The 25,768-nt window shown below is 38.6% G+C and overlaps 1 protein-coding gene across 2 annotated transcripts in view; it reads right to left on the reverse strand.

The window, feature by feature from the left end:
* LOC150086817 (reelin-like) overlaps positions 1–25,768 on the reverse strand; it is a 1,004,591-nt gene that overhangs the window by 666,960 nt on the left and 311,863 nt on the right. For both annotated transcript variants that reach the window (XM_090372773.1, XM_090372772.1), the window contains exons 18-19: positions 21,059–21,298; positions 12,607–12,742 (exon numbers count right to left, since the gene is read on the reverse strand). In XM_090372773.1, coding sequence (XP_090228899.1) covers positions 12,607–12,742; positions 21,059–21,298 — 376 coding nt within the window. The remainder of the gene's footprint in view (positions 1–12,606; positions 12,743–21,058; positions 21,299–25,768) is intronic.

The following is a 25,768-nucleotide window of genomic DNA, read 5'->3' on the forward strand; positions in this document are numbered from 1 at the left end:
CCCAGAATCTATGTGCCCGTTCAAGGATGACAGCGTTGTCAGGGAAGATCTGGTGTTGTTTTTCCCAATAATGCTCGGCAATGGTGGATTTATTGAGCTCTGCGGTCTGTATCGCTCTTGAACGTTCCCCCAGACAGTCCTTGAGACGCCATCCTGTCTCCCCCACAATCCGGGCATGTGATCTCATATACAACCCCACTACTAGAATCCCTAGTAATGGGGTCTTTGACCTGTGACACTACTGTGTGAAATCTCCGGCCCAGGAGCTGCACACAGCGTGTCTGAAAGTCGCGAAGCATCCTCGCAATGCGATCTGACAGGCCCGGATAGTAGAGAACATAAATGGGAGGGTGACACCCTCCCATTTCTGGACATAATGGTATATAGGGAAGGCCCCAGACTTAGACCCAAGGTTTATAGGAAACCAATGTGTAGAGGCCAGTATACACATTACAGGACGGCACAGACTGCCCAACATAAAAATAGTGTGGCCAGAGCACTTTTGGGTAGGGTGAGGACAAATTGCAGCACATCTGAGGAGAGGGAGAAGGAAATTAGGCAAATTAATTACAATGGATCTTATGAGGAGCAGTTACCCCCAGAGGGTCATTGATAAATACAATAGAGAGAAAGAGCCCAATCGGGTAGTTCCGCCTGTACCCCTTACCACAGTGTATGTTCAATACTATCCGGGCCTGTCAGATCGCATTGCAAGGATGCGATCTGACAGGCACACAGCGCGACTTTAAACTTATTTAGGATATCAACTTCCACGACAAGGGATGGAAGTCTGTTCAACCAACCAACCACCCACTGGCTAAACGCAAATTTCCACATGTCTATCCTACATCTGTCTTTCCTCAATTTGAATTTATGCCCTCTCAGGTGATTATTCTGAGCAAGAGGAAGAATCCCATCAGCACTGAGCATGCTCAAACCATTCAGGGCTTTATACACCTCTATCAGATCACCTCGCTGGTGCCTAGTCTCCAGACACTGTAATTTGCAAAACTTAAGCCTTTCTTCGTAAGAGCAACCCTTTGTTCCATTCACTAATCTTATTGCCCTTCTCTGTATTCGTACCAGCAGCTCTACATCCTTCTTGAAATGAGGCCTCCAGACCTGTATACAGTACTCAAGGTGTGGCCTGACCATTGTCGAATACAAGGAAATAATCGCCTCCTTATCCCTGCTAGAAAAATTCCTATATATCATTGACAATACACCATGAGCTACTCTTGCAGCCTGTCTGCACTGCTCAGAAAACTTCATTATCTGCCGGCACAACCACCCCGAGGTCCATTTCATTCTCTACCAATGTAGTGTAGTACCACAGAGCTGATACATTGCTCTGGGGTTGCTGTTTCCCATATGTAGTACTTTACATTTGTCAATGTGAAACTTCATTTGCCACCTCTCAGCCCATCTGCTCAACCTTTCCAGATCCTGTTGCAGCCTTGACAACCCTGCCAACCTTCATATCGTCTGCAAACTTGGACATTAAGCTTGATATACCATCATCAATATCATTTATAAATACAGAAAACAATAATGGACCCAACACTGAGCCCTGAGGGACTCCATTAATAACATTAGTCCACAATGAGCAGTGTCCATTGATTACCACTCTCTGTCTTCTCCCCCTCAACCATACCAGTTTATCCATAGCAGCAATTTGCCTCCAATGCCACACTGCTCCAATTTGTACAGCAGTCTTCCATGTGCAACAGTATCAAAAGCCTTTCTAAGATCTAAATATATAATATTAAAGCTATTCCCTGCATCCAGTTCTTTTGTGACTGCATCATAGTATCCAATCAAACTGGTCAGGCAAGACTTCCCCTTAACAAAACCATGCTGTGTCTGAGCTATAACTGAAGTCTTGTCTAAATGATCCTGCAGTGCTTCTTTAACCAGTGCCTCCATTAATTTTCCTGGAACAGAAGTTAAACTCACTGGTCTATAATTACTTGTGTCAGCCTTTGATCCTCCTTTGTGAATTGGGGTTACATTTGCACATCTCCAGTCTGTGGGTACCTCCCCTGAGTCCAAGGAAGCTCTCATAATTATGGCTAAGGGTTTGCTTACTTCCTTTGCTCCCTCCTTTAATATAACTGAATAGATCCCATCCACCCCAGGTGCCTTTCTTGTGTTTATCTTCAACAATTTCTCCTCCACTTTACTCACACTTATTACAAGCTTCTCTAGCTTACTGCAAGAGTTGAATACACCTCTGGCATTCCCCTCGCTGAATAACACCTCATGTGTGAATGTAAAATATTCATTTAGTTTGTTAGCTACCTGAGCAGGATCATCAACAGTTGACCCATCGATATCAAGTGGACCAATTTGATTCATCCCCTTCCTTCTAGAGTTTACATAAGTAAACAACTGTTTGCTGTTTTTCTTTGCATCCCTTGCCAAAGATTTCTCGTAATCTGCCTTCACCTGCCTAACCTCCTTTGTAACTTGGTTACAGATCAACTTGTATCTATCATAGGCTTCTGTGTCACGTGTTAATTTGTATGTATCCCATGCATTTTTCTTCTCTGCCATATGTCTCATTAGTTCATCTGACATCCATTTAGGTCTAAACCTTGAACAATATTTCTTAGTTGGTATGTAAAACCTAGTAGCTTCCAAGATAAATTCTTTGAATGCTTCCCATTTTGAATTTGCTGTTGGTAACATCATCAGTTGGTCCCACTGTATAGAATTTAAATACTGTCTCAGTCCATCGTAGTCGCCTTTACGAAAGTAATAATCCTTCCCTTTACTCCTAATTGTAAAAGTAAATCTTAGAGCAGATTCTTAATGCATGATGAATCACTACTGATAATCAAATCAAGAGGATTACTCCCTCTAGTTGCCTCCCGAACATGCTGATGTAGAAAACAGTCATCCAATAAATCCACAAAAGCCTTGCTAGTGTGCGAGTGACCAGCCCCCAAATTCCAGTCAATATCTGGGAAATTAAAATCCCCCATTATAAGACTCTCTGATGTACTGGCCCACTCTATTTCCCTGTACAGTTTCTTATTATACTCATCAGAGTCATTAGGCCTATAGCACACTCCTACTCTCAATTTTGATCTCCCAATGCTTATGTCACACCAAACTGACTCGACACTGCACTGTCCAGTGATGTCGACTGGCTTCACTTCCTTGGATTTTATGTGTTTCTTAACTAATAGCATAACCCCTCCTCCCTTCCTATCCTGTCTATCTTTTCTGTAGATGTTGTACTCCCCAAATTCCAGTTCTGCATTCCTTATATCTGTGTGACACCACGTCTCTGATATCCCAACAATATCTGCCTTTGATGTTTTGAGCAATACCTCAAATTCATCAAATTTATTTACTAAATTCCTAGCATTGGTGTACATGCAAGTATACATGCACCTGTTCTTTTTCTTAGCTACCCTAACACAACCCATGTGTTTACTTGTACCCCAATGATTCCCAGGAGTCTCTGAACTATCCTGAATCTTATTTTCCAGGCTGCTGCTCATTCCAATAGAAGCAGTGCAAGAATCACTTTCACCTCTGCCAGTGGCTACTGTTAATCTATTAGTCTTTGTATCCCCCCCCAAGGCTAGCAGTTTTCCGACCCACCTAACGCTGCCTCGATAGCATCAGCAAATATTCTTGCACCCTTTCTATTTAAGTGTATCCCATCCCTGTAGAAGCAGTCTCTCCTGTTAACCCTATTCTCTCCAAAGCCACTCTTTCTAAAGCAATTGATTATTATGATGCAATACTGTTCCAAGCAATAACAAGATTACGGATAGCATCCAAGACATTCCAGTTTGGCGGCAAATTATTCCCTCCTTCTATATGGGGCGCCTCCGTAGCCAGGTGGGAAGGAGCAACAGTGCATAGCACACGCTTCTTGATTAGACCGGGGTTCGAGTCCGTCACCACCAAATACGGAGGATGCGGAAAGGTCAGGGAATAACCACCGCATATCCCGGAGCAATATGGCCTTAGTTGCTAATGCTCCTAAAAACCAAATAACAAATAACAATAACCTTCTATATGGCGGATCAAGTACCTTATCAGGTGGGCTCTATATACTCTCTTGAGGTTATAAATAATGCTTTGATCCAGTGGCTGCATAAAACTTGTGGTATTGGGAGATAAAAGCAACAGCTGTATATTTGTCAACTTAAGCGTCGCAGCAAAATATACTGCATAACGATCTAGAATCATCAAAATGCTCCTTTCTGGCCATTCTTCCGTCCACTTTTTATAACCAATACTGAAAAATTTTGACCTTAATCCAAGCACTTCTAATGGTCTCATAATCACAGGGAAGTTAGTTAACTTCTTTAATACATCTTGGCTTGGAAAACTTACTAATCACAAGTGGGTGTAGTTTTGTACTGCTATCTGAATTGCAGCATAACAGAATAGTGAGTCTTTGTTTACTTAATTTTCCATCATGACAAGACTCTCCTCAAACAGGAAATGTTTTGTTTGGCAGCAAATTATAAATTATATTACAAATTATATTTGGCAGCTACCTGTCTCATCAAGACTAAAAATATCCTGTGCCTCATATTTTTCAAGGATAGACCATACAGAATGCAACCAGTCTGTAGCCTTCTCTTTGTCGACTAATCCATACTCACCGCAAATATTTCATTATTCCTGTCTTTAAACCTTTGGAGCCAGCCACTGCTGCATCTGAAGTCACTAATTCCATGTTGATGAGCTAAATAATTTGCCTTTTCTTGCAAAATCAACCTGATATTGGAAAATTAGATGCAGGTATTGTTGGTACTACTCACAAAGTTTTGTTTCAAGCTCCTCATGTTTTTCACCATGAATTCATTTCCTGTTTTTTATCGCTGCTTCAATGTCACACACTTCTTTAAGTTTTTTTTCAGTTTTTCAGTATGGTAAATAAAGTAGGTAAAGAGATGTTGTATTCCTTTGCAATATCCATTTTTCTTTGATTCATCCTATTAGCCTCTTATATAATTTTCTGTTTAATTTCCAGGCTTAATTTTGACGCCATAATGCTGCTAGATGATATTTAATATAAACAAACTTTAAAGTGATTTAAAGACACAAGTTCCGAAAAAGACATCAGCTCAGATAAAATGGACAAAAAATAGATTATACTGTAGCAAAAGACTCTTTGAATTGGCATAACAATTGCAACTGACCTTAATCCCATGGAGAGTGAGGGAGTGTATGTAAACAACTTAGAAAACATGTTTTTATTCTTTTGTTAATTTAAGAGCTCATCCTTGACAATGATGTTTTTCAGAGTGCACTTACATTGCAGCTACCATAAACCGGTTTTTGTTTACACAAAAGTAAATGCTAACAAGCCAGTGCCATCCTTCATAAAGCAGGGAACCAGGTGGCAGAGGCAATAATAGGGGCAATAATCGGACAACTGTGCCAAGATTTGTATTAAACATACAAAATAACAATATTTATTTCTCATAGGGTGAAAACAAACTTTGTAATATATATTAAACAAATTTTATAATAAACAAATATATTTACATAAAAAGTCTATCCTTTCTCAGGGGTATGTGCTTCATACAAACGAGTACTTTGTATAAGCCAAGTTTGTATTAATGAGATTTTACCATAGCCAAATTATGTAATAAATGAATATATTCAAAAAGCTTCTTCTTTCAGAGAGGAACGTTATGTGCTTTTGTATAAACAAGATTTTACTGTATCATTTTGCATAACATGGAAATATATTATATTCATAACACATTGATATTAACTACAAAATGAAAACTCATTTCTTTTTTCAGACCTTAAAATAGAGAGCACCATATCAGTGTATGCATCTCGAAACTCTTGAAAATAATACTTCTTTCTTTGGTTACCTGACATTATTTGTATTTGAAATAAGTAAAGAAAAAGCAAATGTAAAAATTTGCTACTCACAGGTGGTAGATGTCTTTCATCAACCGGTGAAATACCACCACTTTGCTTATTGGAGGCTTGAAGTGGCGAAACCCATGTTTAGTCTTTAGAGCAAAGTTTCCAGCATCCCCCTCCCTCCATACTTCTCCTTCAACCCATGCACGGTACTAAGTACTATAGGTTTTGATACCTTTCGTGTTTGGGGTTTTCATAAAAAAAAAAAAAAAAAAGCAACTTCAAATACATACTTCCTCCACATATCTCTTTTTCTTTTTTTTTTGGTAGTTGTTGGCGCATCGGCTTCTGTGGCCATAATGCACCTCCCAAGGTTTCTGCAGTACTTTTATCCAAGCCCGAGGCGGGATTCGAACCCGCGCCCTTTGGGTTGCCAGGCAGGCACTTTACCTACCCGGCTAGCCCGGTCGGCTATACATATCTCTTCAAAATATTTCTTCATAAAAGCAAATTAATATTATTTCAGGAAAAATGCCTGCAGAAAATATACAAATCCACCAATTAGATGCCTGTATCAATATCATTTATGCTAAATAGTATTTAGCATGCACAGAGTAAACATTGTTTTGAAGACACAAAACTTCTGGTTTTTAATTGTAATTTTTTTCTGGTTTCAATTACATGTGATGAACACACATAATGAAACCTATAAAACAATGTTGGTTTTTTTTTGATTTTCCCATTAACTAGAGTTTTCAAGAAAGTTTTAAGAGCTTTAGGTTTTCTTCAAAATTCTTTACCCTTGCTAAATATATTGATACATGCAACTGCAACTTTACCTGAATTTTCACTCTTTTAGTCATTGCTGTTGTTTATTATTATTATTATATTATTTCTCCCTAATTGGGGAATTCCATTCCATGATGGGTACTGCTACCAAGCACACAGGGTGGTCATAATGTCTGGTATTACTGTTGTTCGAAGAAATCTCTGACTATCCTACAGGTGTTCAGGATTGCGACTTTCTGGAGTTCCTTGTAGATGTTCTCTGGGTGACCTATTGTTGCTAGGCTGCTATGTAGAGTCTTTGGCACCATACTGGTGGCTGACACGATGATCATGATAGTCGATACTTCTTGCATATGCCACATCTCCTTGACTTCATGTCTCAGGTTCGTGTACTTCCTAATTTTTTCCTCATGGGTTTTCTGGACATTGCTAGTGTTGGGCACCACTATGTCAATCAAGTAGGTAGCCTTTTCCATCTTGTCCACAAGGGTTATGTCCGATCTGTTGTGCGGGATGGTCTTATCCGTTATTATGGTGCAGTCCCAGTACAGCTTGTGGGTTTGGGTCTTTAGTACTGCTTGAGGTTGGTACTTGTAGTATGGTACACTTTCTTTGGTCAATTGGTATTTCCTCTATATATAACTAGTTTCTGATGTATTATCCTGGCTACTTGGTCATGTCTATGAGTGTACTCAGTCTGAGTGATCACCTTGCAACCCGTGGTGATGTGTTGGATCGTTTCTGGCCTGATGGCATCATCAACATGTGTAATCTGACATTCCGGCTCCTCTGCAATGTATTTTCTATAGTTTCTGGTGTTGATTACCTGGTCTTGGATGGCCAGCATGAATCCTTCAGTCTCAGGGGAAGAGTGTCCCGCTTGTGAGCTATGCATTGGAAGCAATGTTATCAATATGATCTTGATGGAGGTCATTGTAGTGTCTGCCATGGAGTGTCTTCTTTGCCCATCTTACTAACTTCGTTTCTTGTGCCATCTGGGTGGGTAGGGGTTATTCGCTTAGGTTGAGTGGGGTATACTACTTATCTATCTTCCTTATGGGCTGGTGGAGTGGTGCTGTGTTGTTCTCTAAGTAATCCTTCAGGTTAACTATCACTGTTTTCTGTTGCCCTATCAGGTCTATCAGACCCCTTCCTCCCTCTTTCTGAGGTATTGTTAATCTCTCCACTGCTGATTTCGGGTGATGATGGTGGTGGCTCTTGGTCATCATTGTCCTTGTCTTTCGCATGATATCTTCTAGCTTGGTGTTAGTCTAATCTATAACCCCAAAGGTGTACATTAGTACTGGAGCTGCATAGGTGTTTATGGCTTTAACTGTATTCCCTCTGTTCAGCTTTGCTTTCAGCAGGCTTCTGAGTCTCTGATGATATTTTTTGGTCAGGCACTTCTTGATTTCCTTGTGCTCTAACTGCTGAGCCTGCATCAACCCTAGGTATTTGTAGGTCTCTCCTTCTGTCATAGCTTCGATCTCTTTACCAGTCAGCAGCTGGTAGTTTCAGCCAACTAATTTTCCCTGGTGCAGTGTGTGTGGGTCTTGCATTTGTCTAGACCAAATTCCATCCTGATGTCCTTGCTGAATTCTTCTGTGATCCGGAGTAGTAGCTGGAGTTGCTTCTTGGTTGCCGCATACAGCTTGATGTCATCCATGTATATCAGGTGGGTGAGGGTGTACAGGTTCTTTCTTCCTTCTTTGAGGTTATATCCATAATTGCTGCCATTAAGCATGGTGGATAGCGAGTTGAGTGCTAGACAGAACCACAATGGGCTCAGAGCATCTCCCTGAAAGATTCCTCTTCTAATGAGGATTGGCCTGGTTGTGATGTTCTTGACCTTAATGGTGGTACTCCATTTTGCCATTGTTGCTCCTAGGAAGATTGTCACTATCGGATTGACCTCGTAGATCATCAGGTTCTCTATTAGCCAGCTATGAGGTACGGAGTCGAAGGCCTTGCGGTAATCGATGTAGGCCGTGTATAGGTTGCGGTGCTTCTTGTAGGCTTGTTCCATAACTGCGGCATCTATGGTTAATTTTTCCTTTCATCCTTTGCTCCTCCACTTGCATCCTTTCTGTTCTTCGGCCATTATGTTCTGACTCTCTAAGTGGTCTGATATCTTCTTGGTTATGCAGCTGGTCAGGATCTTGAACATCGTTGGTAGGCAGGTGAGTGGCCTGTATTTTGGTGGGTTTCTTCTATCTTCATCTTTAGGCTTCAGATATGTGATTCCTTTGGGTGAGAAACTTCGGGATTGTCTCCAGGTGCCTTATCATTCAAGTGAACTGCTCTGCTAGGGGCTTGTGTGTGTGTGTGTGTGTGTGTGTGTGTGTGTGTGTGTGTGTGTGTGTGTGTGTGTGTGTGTGTGTGTGTGTGTGTGTGCAGGTGAGCTTCTTGTACCAGTAGTTGTGGGTGTTTCTGATCGACTGTTTTACTTCTCCTTCTTTCTTTACTTCTTCTTTTTGAATAGCCCACTTTCCCATCTCTTGTATGTCCTTGATTTTCTTCTGTTCTACTTCTACCCAGGGTGCTCTGCTGTTATGTCTTAATTCACTGCTCCAGATATTTCCCCAGACCTCCTCGATTGTCTTCTTCTCGGGTGGTCCATTTCCTGCTTTCTCATCTTAACCCAGTTTCCTGTAGAAGGCTGTTATTATTATTATTATTATTATTATTATTATTATTGTTGTTGCTCTTATATTATTTCTCTCTGATTGGGGGATTCCACTCTTATTATTATTATTATTATTATTAGCCATAGGGTACAAGGAAGCTTGAGGCTTATGCTGCACCAGCCAAAAAAAAAAAAATTCTGAATCACCCTGTGTGTGAGAGAGAGAGAGAGAGAGAGAGAGAGAGAACAAAAGTCAGAAGTAGAGAGGAATCACCAAGAAAGAGAAGAATGATGATATCCAGCTCAGGACCCCGGGTGTGCCAAGCCCATAGCATTAGCATTAGCAGAGGCATTTGATGCAAGAAAGCAAGCTTATGCAGCATCAGCCAAAAAAAACCCACTTCCACTTCACCCCTCTGTTCGTTCAAAATACCTGTCCAGCTGAGCCTTAAACTTATTTAGGCTATCAACCTCCACTACAAGGGATGAAAGTCTGTTCCACCAACCAACCACCCGCTGGCTAAAGGCAAATTTCCGCACGTCTATCCTACATCTGTCTTTCCTCAATTTGAATTTATGCCCTCTCAGGTGATTTATCTGAGCTAGAGGAAGAATCCCATCAGCATTGAGCATGCTCAAACCATTCAAGGCTTTATACACTTCTATCAGATCACCTCGCTGATGCCTAGTCTCCAAACACTGTAATTTGCAAAACTTAAGCCTTTCTTCGTAAGAGCACCCCTTTGTTCCATTCACTAATCTTGTTGCCCTTCTCTGTACTCGTTCCAGCAGCTCTACATCCTTCTTGAAATGAGGCCTCCAGACCTGTATACAGTACTCTAGGTGTGGCCTGACCATTGCCTTATACAAGGAAATAATCACCTCCTTGTCCCTGCTAGAAAAGTTCCTGTATATCATTGACAATACTCCATGAGCTACTCTTGCAGCCCGTCTGCACTGCTCAGAGAACTTCATATCTGCCTGCACAACCACCCCCAAGTCCCTTTCATTCTCTACCACTGTCAGTGTAGTACCACAGAGTTGATACGTTGCTCTGGGGTTGCTGTTTCCCATGTGTAGCACTTTACATTTGTCAATGTTAAACTTCATTTGCCACCTCTCAGCCCATCTGCTCAACCTTTCCAGATCCTGTTGCAGTAGCATAGTGTCAGTAGTGTCCTTGACAACCCTGCCAACCTTTGTATCATCTGCAAACTTGGACATTAAGCTTGATATACCATCATCAATATCATTTATAAATACAGAAAACAATAATGGACCCAACACTGAGCCCTGAGGGACTCCACTAATAACATTAGTCCACGATGACCAGTGTCCATTGATTACCACTCTCTGTCTTCTCCCCCTCAACCACCCCTTTATCCATAGCAGCAATTTGCCTCCAATGTCACACTGCTCCAATTTGTGTAGCAGTCTTCCATGTGCAACAGTATCAAAAGCCTTTCTAAGATCCAAGTATATAATATCAAAGCTATTCCCTGCATCCAGTTCTTTTGTGACTGCATCATAATATCCAATCAAATTGGTCAGGCAAGACTTCCCCTTAACAAAACCATGCTGTGTCTGAACTATAACTGAAGTCTTGTCTAAATGATCCTGCAGTGCTTCTTTAACCAGTGCCTCCATTAATTTTCCTGGAACAGAAGTTAAGCTCACAGGTCTATAATTACTTGTGTCAGCCTTTGATCCTCCTTTGTAAATTGGGGTCACATTTGCACATTTCCAGTCTATGGGTACCTCCCCTGAGTCCAAGGAAGCTCTCATAATTATGGCTAAGGGTTTGCTTACTTCCTTTGCTGCCTCCTTTAATATAACTGGATAGATCCCATCCACCCCGGGTGCCTTTCTTGTGTTTATCTTCAACAGTTTCTCCTCCACTTTACTCCCAGTTATTTCAAGATTCTGTAGCTTACTGCTAGAGTTGAATACACCTCTGGCATTCCCCTCGCTGAATAACTCCTCATGTGTGAATGTCGATGCAAAATATTCATTTAGTTTGTTAGCTACCTGAGCAGGATCATCAACAGTTGACCCATCAATATCAAGTGGACCAATCTGATTCATCCCCTTCCTTCTAGAGTTTACATAAGTAAAGAACTCTTTGCTGTTTTTCTTTGCATCCCTTGCCAAGGATTTCTCGTACTCTGCCTTCGCCTGCCTAACCTCCTTTGTAACTTGGTTGCATATCAACTTGTATCTATCATAGGCTTCTGTGTCATGTGTTAATTTGTAAGTATCCCATGCATTTTTCTTCCCTGCCATATGCCTCATTAGTTCATCTGACATCCATTTTGGCCTAAACCTTGAACAATATTTCTTAGTTGGTATGTAAAGCCTAGTAGCTTCCAAGATAAGTTCTTTGAATGCTTCCCATTTTGAATTTGCTGTTGGTAACATCATCAGTTGGTCCCACTCTATAGAATTTAAATACTGTCTCAGTCCATCGTAGTCGCCTTTACGGAAGCTATAACCCTTCCCTTTACCCCTAATGGTAGTTACCTCTTTGAGTAAATCCCACTTCAGCACACTGTGATCACTGCCATCTAGTGGTTCATTTATCTGCAGATTCTTAATGCATGAAGAATCACTGCTGATAATCAAATCAAGAGTATTACTCCCTCTAGTTGCCTCCCGAACATGCTGATGTAGAAAACAATCATCCAATAAATCCACAAAAGCCTTGCTAGTGTGTGAGTGACGAAACCACAAATTCCAGTCAATATCTCACCATTTCTCAGTGTTACTGTTGCTACTAATGGCTGATTAAGCTGGTAAGTGTCCATTGATACTATTTTTATAGAGATACATTTATAATTTCTCTAAACTGGTTTTATGACGTAAATATGGATAATGAATTCCCATTGTTTATTGAGATATATGTGGTCCTGGTGTAATAAATGTGGATGTGCATATGCATGTTATGAGATTAGGTCTCTACACATCTACAAAATATGTGCAGCCCATTGCTATTGGGCACAGGTATATGGACTGCAAAAAAACCCAGTTAAAATAGAGCTGGACTCCTTAGCAAGCTGTACTGGAGTAGCTGTATCAAGTATAAAGAAAAATATAATTAAGGCAATAATCCTTCACACTGTTCTCTTAATAATGTATTACAAATAGACAAGAATAAAGTTTCTTTAAATTTGAGAATTTGAAGCAGTTGCTCTTTACTGATAATGTATGTTTTTAGAAAAGCAGTAACGATTTCCTAAAGAATTTTCCATGTAGAATTCAACCACATACATAACATAGTTATTAAAAATACATATACAAATCTTAAAAATATATTAAATAAAGAAGAACACACATACTTTATTATTTTTATCCCTACTATAGGGTTTGCCACAACCCATCACTAGATCAAACTGTAGCATATATGCAGGCCCAACATTCAATGATTTGGTTTCCAGTGATCGAGATGTCCCACTATAAACATCTTCTTCAAAGCTAAATTAAAATATTCTATATCTTATCATTTGGAAATGAAAACAAGATTTTAATGTTGTTATATGAAAAATGGTTATTCAGTTAAAATCTAATATAGAATTATCTTTATTACAGAATTTCACAGCAATTAATAACCTGCAATACAGCTGTTTCTGTTTTGTTTTAGGTAAGTAACAGGATCTCAGCTGGACAACTGTGTATCAGCAAAAGTGTAAAGCATTCCAGAGAGCTATGAAGTATGGGAAGTTAGCAATAGCTGTTCAGAAATGGTATCCAGTTGAATGAAGAAACGCAACACTGAATCCTAAAACCATTAAAAGTTGCCACTAAAAACTAATGACAATAGGATTTGTAATACTCCTCATAGTTCTGCTACACTTACTGTAGTTAACAGAGAGGGCACTGGAAAATCATCTATTTTGTGTCAGATGAAAATATTTAAAAAAAAAAAATCTTAGCAAAAAAATTTTTTTGCTAACACCTAAAAAATCCATTAGAGTTGTGAGTGCATGAACCATGGATGGCTTACAATGTTGCACAAGAAATTTTGAAAACAGAACTAAAATGGAAACCCATGATAAAGAAAGGAATTTGTCTAGTGAAAAGCAAGCAAGTAATAGGAAACAACAAAAGAAAAGAAATTGATTGAAAAGTCATGACCATGAGACACAATTAGATAATATAATGAGGAAAATATGTCTCTGTAAACTACAAAGGATGACTTCTCTAAGTGAAATCTAAGCACTTTTTGCTTCTTAAAATAAGGAATATGGGAGAGGCAGAATGTACACAATAACATTCCTATACCTTAAAAATAAGCAGAATAGGACAAATCCTTTACATGTTATTAGGATTTCAAATGCATGTTACATTGTAAATTCAATAATTACAAGGTTGGCTGCCCAACCTTCCATTATCTGCAAACTTTTAGAAATTGTATGTGTTGACAAAGTTCTAATATATCCAAGTTGATTTTGGCCAATTGACTATAGAGTCAAAGTCTGTTCCAACACCTGAACAGCAGAGAATGGAAGATGACAGAGAGTGGTAATAAATAGACACTGCTCTACGTGGACTAAAGTTATTAATGGAGTCCCCCAGGGTTCAGTGCTGGGCCCATTATTGTTTTGTGTATTTATCAATGATATTGATGAAGGTATATCAGGCTTAATGTCCAAGTTTGCAGATGATACAAAGGTTGGCAGGGTTGTTATGACACTAAAGACAGTACAGGATCTAGAAACGTTAGGCAGATGGGCTGAGAAGTGGAAACAGAAGTTTAACATTGACAAATGGAAAGCACTGCATATGGGTAATCCAAGAGAAACATAACGATTGTGTGGTACTACACTCAGGTAGATGGAGAATGAAAAAGACATGGGGGTATTGTACAGTCAGATATGAAGTTCTCTGAGCAGTGCAGACAGGCTGCCAGAGCAGGTCATGGAGTTTTGTCAATGATATATAGGAATTTTGCTAGAAGAGACAAGTAGGTGATTATCCCTTTGTATAAGGCAATGGTCAAGCCGCACCTAGAGTACTGCGTACAGGTCTGGAGGCCTCATTTTAGGAAGGATGTAGAGTTGCTAGAAAGAGTACAGAGAAGGGAAACAAGATTGGTGAGAGGAACAAAGGGATCCACTTAAGAAGAAAGGCTTAAGTTCTACAAATTGCAGCATCTGGAGACTAGGCGCCTGTGAGGTGATCTGATTGGGGCGTATAAGGCCTTGAATGGTTTGAGCAGGCTCAATACTGACGGGACATAGATTCAAACTGAGAAAAAACAGTTGTAGAATAGACGTGCGAAAGTTTGCTTTTAGCCAGCGGGTAATTGATTGCTGGAACAGACTTCCATCTGTTGCTGTGGAAGTTGATAGCTTAAATAAATTTAAGGCTGAACTAGACAAACATCTGGAGTGACCGGATGGGTGAAATGGGAAGGTGTTTTTTTTTTTTTTTTTTTGGCTGATGCTGTATAAGCCTGCTTTCTTGCACCATATTCCACAACTAATGCTAACGCTAATACTACTTGCTTAACCAGATGGTATCTGAAGTTTACTCAGCATAGGACTCAAAAAGAAATCTCCACACAACCATTTTTGATCTAACTGCAGCCTTTGTTTCAGTTCAAATTGTTCTCCTCTGCAGCTATTTTGAAATAGATGAGGATTTGTTTGACTTCTTGGCTGGTAGTTCACGAGAGGATTTGTTTGTTTGTTTTATTTGGAGCATTAGCAACTAAGGCCATATTGCTCTGGGATATGCAGTGGTCATTCCCTGACCTTTCCGCATCCTCCGTATTTGGTGGTGACGGGCTCGAACCCTGGTCTAATCAAGAAGCGTGTGCTACGCATTGCTGCTGCTCCTTCCCACATGGCTACAGAGGCACCTTCCATGAGAGGGCATTGTATGAGCTGGTATTCTATGTTGCCAAAGTTTCTATCATACTAAAAAACCCTCAAGCAAAACACATCAACAGCCAGTTAAGTGAAATTCAAGTTTTAGGGAAAAGGTGAAGTCTGATGGGATCAGATCTGATGAATAAGTGGACATGGCAGCAAGGTGTATCCACACTAATGAATATCAGTTTGAGTGAGAAGAAGAAGCATTGTCATGGTAAAAAATAAGACACCTTTTATCAGCAATCCTTTTCTTTTGGACTTGATAGAGTCTAAAAGAAAAGGAAAGCTTTTCTTTTAGACTCTTTGAAATGCTCTCATAATTGACAGAATAGGTAGCATAGTATACTCCTGTTATAATTTGGCATAGGATGATGGAATTTTTTTTGCCTTCTTTGGTGGCAGTGAATGCAGATATTTTTCATCATTTGGACTGCTGCTTTGACTCATCCATAATTGCCAATTTTGACAAAGAAATTTTACAGATCTGCATTGTAACAATAACAATTCTGAGAAAGTTTTGCACCAACCACGTTTTTGATCAAGTACTAGAAGCCTCACCTGGGGGAAACTATATTTTAATCCCAGGGGCTCACATCTGGTGAGTATGGGCTTGGCACACTCAGGGTATTTAGCTGGATATCATCATTCTTGGTAATTCCCTTATACTTCCGACTCTTGTTCTCTCTCTCTTTTTCTCTCAGGGTAATTCTGAAATTTTTTTGGCTGGTGCATCATAAGCCTCAGGCTTCCTGGCACCATATAGCTAATAATAATAATAAGAGCAGCACGATGGCCCAATGGTTACGACACTGGACTACTGGCCTGATGAACCTGGGTTCGAGTACCGCCTTGGTGGAAGCGAACGCGGCTCCATCACGCTGGGAGACTAGTATGATAATAGTAATAAATTAGAATAATAATAATAAATAAATTTATAGTAGGAAAAATTAACAAATAAAAACATCATGAAAGTTTCTCCAAGGGACCTACGTACCCCAAGGTCGGAGTTGCGGCTAAGGCAGATTGTGGCGCCATCGTCCATTACTCCCGAGAACTACCACTGGACATAAGCCTAAGCTAAACAGGTCTACCTCCATAGATGGACGATGTTACAGAGAAATATTAATCATACTGCATCTAGTGTGGCACAGAATAAAGTCACTTGCATTCAGGCCTTAGGCAGAGGGGTCGGTTCAAAAAATCAGAGATGGTCTCCCGAGGAAGACAGTGGAGCAAGTAGCACTGTCCCCCATATGGCTACCACAAGAGAAGGGCAAGACCATCCAGCCCCACCAGCTGGAAGTTCTTCCTGCACAACTGCACTAGTGACCACCCAGGAAGGGAAAAAACACCAACGCATAAAGTGTAGCATCGAAATGAATACATACATCATGCAAGCATACTACAAAATAATGAAGCTGAAGACTGATATGACAACTTACAGAGCAAGACTACATACCAAGTGGCTGGAAAGCAATCTTGAAAAAAATCAAGCAGGATGTGAACTATCAACTACAAAGGATAAAGAATATGGTTAATACCAGAGGAGGAAGAACATACCATCATCGAACCAGAGCAAGAAAAAATACAATCCGCAGCAGGCAGCAGTTGAAGTGGAAAGAGACAATGTCATATTGTCAAGAATAGAGGACGAGTGGAAGAAGGCCTTAATAGAATTCAACCCCACGGTCTCACATCTGGTGAGTATGGGCTTGGCACACCCAGGGTCCTGAGCTGGATATCATCATTCTATTCTTTCTTGGTGATTCCCTTCTCTCTCTCTCTCTTGGGGTAATTTGGAAATTTTTTTTTTTTTTTTTTTTTTGGCTGGTGCAGCACAAGCCTTGGGCTTCCTTGTACCATGTGGCTAATTGTTTGTTTGTTTGTTTGGTTTTTAGGAGCATTAACAACTAAAGCCATATTGCTCCGGGATATGCGGTGGTCATTCCCTGACCTTTCCGCATCCTCCGTATTTGGTGGTGACGGGCTCGAACCCCGGTCTAATCAAGAAGCGGGTGCTATGCACTGCTACTCCTTCCCACCTGGCTATGGAGGCATATGTGGGTAATAATAATAATAATAAGAAGAAGAAGAAGAAGAATGTACCCCACAAAGACTCACGTGATACCGAAGTATAGGCCAAATAGAACCTTGTAGAGAGTCACAGACCACCTGAATCGGCACATAATACCCCATTACCTCAACAGCAGTGGTGCAACACTGGAGGCCATCCACACAGCCATGTATTCTGCTGTGGTAGCAGCCATGAGGATTAACGGGAGAGAAGCGAGAGACCAGCAGCGAAGAATCGAAAACAGAAGGAACCATCAGCTTGGGAAAGAAGACTTCCGCAGAAGATAGAAGAATTAGGAGTCAAGATAGGTCAATTGACCCATTACCAATGGGGCAATAGCTGTAAGAAATTAATTAGAAAAGTGAAGAGCATCCTCAAGACAGACAGCGTCCACAGCAAACATGAGAAAAAAATCAGAGAATAGGAGAGTACTTGGACACATTGAAGCAGAACCTCCTTGCACTCAGCAAGAGACTATGCCGATACAAAGAGAGCTCCCAGAGGTAAATAAACAAATGAATCTTCATTGAGGACCAAAGAGGCTTCTACAGGAATCTCGGAAAAGAAGGGAAAGAAGGAAACGGACCATCCAAGAAGATGATTGAGGAGTTCCGGGGAAACATGTGGAACAGGAAAGTAAGACATAACAGCCGAGCACCGTGGATAGAACTAAAATGCAAGAAAATCAAGAATGTTCAAGAAATGGGAGGGTGGGAGATTCGGGAAGAAGAAATAAAACAAACGATCAAGAACTCTCGCAACTAGTGAACTCCAGGAATAGAAAACATCCACAACTACTGGTACAAGAAGCTCACTTTCATACACAAACACCTGGCAGAGCAGTTCACCCGAATGATAAGGCACCCAGAGACAATCCCAAAGTTTCTCACTCAAGGAATCATATCTGAAGCCTAAAGACAAAGATACAAGAAATCTGGTGAAATATAGGCCAATCACCTGCCTCCCAACAATGTATAAGATCCTGACCAGATGCATAACCAGGAAGATATCATACCACTTGGAGAGCCAGAACATAATGGCTGAACAGCAGAAAGGATGCCAGCGGCTGAGCAAAGGATGCAAGGAGCAATTAACCATAGATGCTGCAGTTATGGAGCAAGCCTACAAGAAGTGCTGCAACATATACACAGCCTACATTAATTACCACAAGGCCTTTGACTCCGTGCCTCGTAGCTGGCTAATAGAGGAGCTGAAAATCTACAAAGTCAATCCGATAGTGACAAACTTCCTAGGAGAAATGATGGCGAAATGGAGTACCACCATTAAGATCGAAAACATCACAACCAGGCCAATCCCCATCAGGAGAAGAATCTTTCAGGGAGATGCCCTGAGACCATTGTGGTTCTGTCTAGCACTTAACCCGCTATCCACCACGCTCAACAGTAGCAAGTAGAGATATAACCTCAACGAAGGAAGGAAAAACCTGTATACCCTCACCCACCTGATGTTAATGGATGACATCAAGCTCTATGCCGGAACCGAGAAGCATCTCCAGCAACTACTTCAGATCACCGAAGAATTCGGCAATGATATTAAGATGGAATTTGGTCTAGACAAGTGTAAGACCCATGGATTGCACCACTGAAAATTAGTCAACTGAAACTACCAGCTGCAGACTGGTAAAGAGCTCGAAGTCATGCCAGAAGGAGAGGCCTACAAATACTTGGGGATGATGCACGCACGCAGTTACAGCACAAGGAAACTAAGGCCTGCCTGACTGAAAAATACCAACAGAGACTCAGAAGCCTGCTGAAAGCAAAGCTGAACAGAGGGAACACAGTTAAAGCCATAAACACCTATGCAGTCAAAAGGGTCATAGATTGGACTAACACCAAGCTGGAGGTTATCATGAGAAAGACAAGGACAATGATGACCAAGAGCTGCCAACGCCACCCGAAATCTGCTGTGGAGAGACTGACAATTGCACGGGAAGAAGGAGACCTCATTGAGCATCAGAAGACAGAGATAGTTAACCTGAAGGATTACTTCCAGAAACACACAGCAGCACTCCACCAGACCATAAAGAAGATAGAGAAGAGGTATACCCCACTCAACTTAAGCGAGGAGTCCCCCCTAACCAGGAGTTACAAACGAAGCTAGAAAGATGGGCAGAGAAGACACTCCATGGCAGACACTACAATGATCTCCATCAAGATCACATAGATAAAACTGCTTCCAGTGCATAGCTCACAAGCGGGACACTCTTCTCCGAGACTGAAAGATTCGTGCTCGCCATCCAAGACCAGGTAATCAACACCAGTAACTAGAAAACATACATCGCTAAGGAGCCTGGAGTGTTCGATGACACATGTCGACGATGCCACTTGGCCTCAGAAACGATCCAACATATCACGGTGTGCAAGGTGATCACTCAGACTGAGTACACTCATAGACACGACCAGTTAGCCAGGATAATACATCAGAAGCTAGCAATGAAATACCAGTTGATCGAAGAAAGTGTACTATACTACAAGTATGAACCCCAGGCAGTACTAGAGAGCCTAACCCGCAAGCTGTACTGCGACTGGGCCATAATATCGGGTAGGACAATCCCGCACAATAGACTGGACATAGCCCTTGTGGACAAGAAGGAAAAAGCTACCTATCTGATTGACACAACGGTACCCAACACTGGCAACCTGCAGAAAACCTATGGGGAAAAAATCAGGAAGTACACGAACCTAAGATAGGAGATCAAAGAGATGTGGCATATGCAACAAGCCAACGTGCCATCATCATGTCAACCACAGGTATGGTGCCAAAGACCCTACATAACAGCCTAGCAGCAATAGGCCTCCCAGCGAACACCTACAAGGAACTCCAGAAATTCGCAATCCTGAACACTTGTAGGATAGTCAGAGAATTCCTCGACCAACAGTAACACCAGATGTAATAACAACCACCCTGTGTACTTGCTAGCAATACCCGTCACAAGTTGGAACCCCCGATCAGGGAGAAATAATATAAGAGCAATAATAATAATAATAATAAGTGGTGAGATCCATCTTGCATAAACCATAGGAAACCCAATTTCTCAGTTAGAATGTTTTACATCCAATCATACGAAATGCCTACAGTCTGCATTATTTCGTAGATTGAAAACTGCAGTCGTTTATCACCATATCATGTAATGCCTTTACCTTTTCTTGGTGATTAGCTGTTGTTGGTTGCTCACTTCTAGGATTATCTTTGATATTCCTTTCCCCTGTTTGAATTCAGCTACCTATTTTTTCACCATGGTATAGGATAGAACATTGTTGGAACAGACTTCCATCTGTTGGTTGTGGAAGTGGATGGATTGAATAAATTCAACCCATCCACTATAAAATCAGCAGGATTTTCAATAAAAAATACTTCTATAGCATTACAAAAAAAAAGTTATCTACAAATATATAAAGAAAAGCTATTTATAACATACAAAGAAAATGTTATTGACAATGATATATGCAGAACTTTCAGAAAGGTCTATAAAGAGTTAACAGGTCATTTTAAAAAGTAATCACCCTATCACTGATAATTTAGCCTGAAAAACTGCTTAAATCTGTCTATCAAATAAATGTTTACAGTTGAAGTAAAAGTATTATTTTGTAATACTTTTTAATTTTTATCTAATTAAACCCTAATATGATTTATAATACTGTAATATTTCTTTTATATTAAAACTACCTACTTTTATAGAAATATACACACTTACAAATATAAAAGATGCTAGTTTCTAGATGTTAAAAAGTATTAATACTATAGTTAAATATTTCACTTATCATAGCAATATATTTATATAAAAAGACATACAAAATATTTAGGAATGAATTTATTCACCTTACAGCATTTCCTTCTGAACTACAATGTCCTTTTATAGTGCCTGAACTGAAACGAACAGATTCATTAACAGCTTGCAGATTGCTGAAATTTAGGCTAATTACATTGTACAGAATGTTAGAAAGAGTAATATCATCTAGTGCCCATATATCTTGTCCTTCCCCAGAATGGTATGGCTGCCAAATGTGGAATGCACAAGCAGATCCACGAGCATATTTTGACAATGGAATTGAAATATATCTGAAATAAAATTATATATTTGAGAACACGTTATGCCAAGTCATTAAAGAATGGAAAAATATATAAAAATTTTATATTGTTAATTATCCTGATAAATATTAATCCATTCACCGTTAAGTTTTTCACCCTTCAAAGGGAGCTCGGTGTCAGATTTTTTCAAGAGTTAAACCCAATTCTTTATACAATTTTTTTTTAAAAACTTCACAGTTGATTTACAAAGTAATAACAGTTATTTTTTACAACGTGTATTCAAGACAGTAAGGATTTTAAAAATTGCTATGTACAAAGGACTAGCACTTTACTAAATACATAAATAAATAAAAAATAAGAAATCCAATTTCATGTGGTATTCTGATTATTTGCTTTGCACAATGAAAACCAATATCCAAAACAATATTCAAAGTATATGCTGAAAGCTTTATGCATTAACACTACACTTGAGAATTTGAAATGACTTTGGGGGAAATTTTTATCAGTATGGCCTACCCTAGCTGGTAGAAGGAATCCATTTCATTGATATTGAATAAATTTGAACAATGGTGGTGCAAGGGTCTTTTCCATTTTCATTTAAAAGGCTGTAAGGATTTGAGGGAACTGATAGTGGGGAGAGGATAATACAGATACACATACCTGATTGATATGGGTTAAAGTAATGCTTGTGCACACAAATCAAAAGTTCCTGTATGAGACTGCAAAAGTCAAAGAGTCTTCTCATATTTGAAAAATGTGCCAAGGACAGCAATGTTTTAAATGAACGGGAAACTAGTACTAGGGCAAAAAGTTAAAAAAAATTTAAGAGATGTGTCAGGGCAGTAAACAGTACAAGAATACTTAATCTGAACTGTGCCTACAGAAATTTCAGGAGTGGTGTGATAAAATGCATTAGTTTGAACCCCTGGTTAGGACAACTTAGGACTGACTAGATTTTTGACTTGAAAATGTGTATAGTATTGCCTCATTTTTATGAGGCAATACTATGCACTTTGTTGTAAATGTGATTCATAATATCACATGTTTTTTGTGGAAAATTATACTGAAATACAACAAACCAATTTCTAGTTTCTTAATTTTTTTTTTTTATTGAAGAGGTTCGTTTGAACCCCAAATGTACTTTTCACTGATAATAAAGAAAGTTTTATGGTTTCTTTTATTTTTTAATGCTCTCTAAAGAATAATCAGAAATCTCCACACTTTATTCACTTAATTTGAAATTTTATTAATAATTTTTATTATTAATTCTTATTTTAATTAATTATTAATTTGTATTATTAATTCTTGTTTTAATTAATTATTAATTTTTATTATTATTATAACTTAATTAACAGGATTTTGAGACTTATAATGGGAAAAAATATTTAGAATGACTTGAATAAGAGAAGGCAATTTTTCTTAAAATATAAAATCCTTTATCCAGTTCAAAAACTGAAGTTAATTTTAATTCTCAAAAATTTGAACATGAATTTTGAAGAGTTGAATGAGCAAAGGAATTTCTTGCATAATTTAAGGAACCCAAAAGCAGTTGTTTTGCCTCATCCTAGGGTACTAAATAGATTTGGAGAATGGAATACAATGAATAATTAACAATTTGTTGGATAGTGTTGATTTCAGACTTAGGAAAAGTTAACCTATTTTCAAATTAAAATTTTTAATAAGAAAATTTTTGATACTTAATGATTCAGTAAATTAGAGTTGCTATGCATATAAATAAATGCATAGCAACTCTAATTTACTTAAAAAATAAATTTGTATGAAAAACTGTTTTATGTGATGATTTAACTTGTTGTCAAGAAATTTAATTTTCTTAACAAGTTTATATAGTGTAAACAAATTTATTTTTGATGATTAAATTGTATTGCATCGTATTATTATTATTATTATTATTATTATTTGCTCTTATATTATTTCTCCCTGATTGGGAGTTCCACCCCGTGACAGGTATTGCTACCAAGTACACAGGGTGGTTATTGTTATGTCTGGTGTTACTGTTGGTCAAGGAACTCTCTGACTATCCTACAGGTGTTCAGGATTGTGACCTTCTGGAGTTCCTTGTAGGTGTTTGCTGGGAGACCTATTGCTGCTAGGCTGTTATGTAGGGTCTTTGGCACCATACCGGTGGTTGACACGATGATCAAGATCAGGGGTGGGCAACTTTTTTTGTCAGCGGGCCAAATGAAATTTTCGTATCATGACGCGGGCCGGAATAGATTGAACGATTTAACAAAAAAAATCAGAACCTTGAATTACCAAATTATTAATGCATTTTAAAAAAAATATAAATACAATATTTAAATAGGAGTCGATTATAGATAGGTACAGATAAGAACTACAATTCGGAATAAACATTTTTATTGTTATGATTACAAAGTAAATGCAGAAAACAAAAACTTTAATGTGAGGGATTACATTTGGAATGTTCCTGATTTATGATTTCATCAAAATTGGGATTCAATTCACTGGTGGCTATTCGTAGAACTGCTCCTAAATTTTCATCCGTTATTCTTGATCTAATTTTGCTCTTTGTATTTTTCATTAAAGAAAATGTAGTTTCGCATAGGTATGTCGATCCAAAGAATGCCAAATATTTCTGCGCATTATCCAGAATATTTTTAAATATTTCTGGATTTAACAAGGCATAAAAGTCCGTTATTGTTTTTTCAGCAAATTGATTCTTTAATATTAAATTTGATTGTAAATTTATCAGTTCCAACTGGATACGAGGTGGCGCATCATTGACATTAAAATTAAATGGTAGGCTTACTAAAGATAGATCTTTAGAAATTTTCTGAAAATCATCAAATCTTCTTGTAAATTCATTAAATAAGTCACTTATTATAGCTTCATATTTCTTAAAATCAGCACATTTCAAGTTTTTTTCTCTTTTTTGTAAGACTGGAAAGTGAGTTAACTGTTTATTTTGGAATTGTTGCGAAAATAACTTGAGTTTTCTCGTAAAAGATGTGACATTTGTATACATATCAAAAATAAATAGTCCTTTCCCTTGTAATAATAAATTTAATTCATTTTGATGCGAAAACGTATCAACGGAGAAGAAAAAGTCGTTCAGCCATTGTTCATCTTTTAATTCACAAAATTCGTTCAGCTTGTCCTTAGCATTTAAGACGTTTACAATTTCATCCAACAAATCATGAAATCGTTTTAACACTTTTGCAAGACTAAGCCATCTTATGTCCGTATGGTAAGGAATATCAGTAAAATCACATTCAATTTCTTTTAAAAATGTTATGAATTGCCGGTGGTTTAAAGCTCTTCCACGAATAAAATTAACTACTTTCGTTACAACCGATATAACATGCTTCAGTTTTAGAACTCTTTTGCAAAGGGTTTCTTGATGAATTATACAATGTAAGAAAATTATTTCTTTTCCTGGAATACGCTTTATTTTGTCGCTTATTCTTTTTAATAATCCAATGTTTTTTCCTGTCAAACTAGGACACCCATCGGTTGTGATGTTGACAATTTTGTCCCACTTTATATTTTGTTTTTGCAAAGCTTCTTGAAGAGCTATAAAACAATCTTCGCCAGTCGTTGTGTCTTTCATAGGATATGCAGAAAGTAATTCCTCCGTAATTTCAAATCTATGATTTATACCTCGAATAAAGATTAAAAGTTGACTCTTATCGGTAATGTCACATGACTCATCTAAAGCCAGTGCATGGTGAGTACAATCTTCCAATTTTAATTTTAATTGATCGCATAAATTACTCGAAATATTATCAATTCGTCTCACATGAGTTCTTCGTGAAAGAGAAATATTTTCAAACGTTAGTTTTTTATCTGGGCATAATAATTCAGCAATATCTATCAAACATTCCTTCACAAATTCCCCGTCAGAAAATGATTTACATTTTTTTGCAACCTTATGTGCAACAATGTAACTAGCTTTTGTCAGAGCTGTATCTGTATTTGACAAAATTTTCAAAGTATTTTGTTGCTTACGCAAACCACATTTTAAATTTTCTGCTTCAATTTTCATTTGTTCCGGTGAAAATAGCTTATATTTTACAAAATGTTTTGTTGAAAAATGCCTTTTTAGATTATATTCTTTAAAAAGGGAAATCGTTTCGTTACAGACCAAACAAACAGCTTTATCGTCTATATTTGCAATTAAATATTTGAATGTCCAATTATCATTGAAAATGTGGCATTCGGCATCAATTTTTATTTTTTTTTTTAATTTGCTCATTTTATGGGCTATAAACTATAATAAATTAAAAATTGTAATAATTAGAAAAGGCATAAACTGACTTATAAAATATCTTGCACCAATATTATTTTTTCAATAAGAAGTCAAACCCAAAGGAACTTCGTTCGATCGATGCTACAATAATAATTAGGAAATAATACTCTTTGATGCTGCGTAGAATCACCTGGTTAACTGCGCACTGCTTACTGCTGTACGCTGCACTGGCACCATTCCCGATTGAACTGAATTAAGCCGAACGTTTACGG

The sequence above is a fragment of the Mastigoproctus giganteus genome, chromosome 4, assembly GCF_048544385.1.
Source record: "Mastigoproctus giganteus isolate SK-2022 chromosome 4, ASM4854438v1, whole genome shotgun sequence".
Lineage (NCBI taxonomy): Eukaryota > Metazoa > Arthropoda > Arachnida > Uropygi > Thelyphonidae > Mastigoproctus > Mastigoproctus giganteus.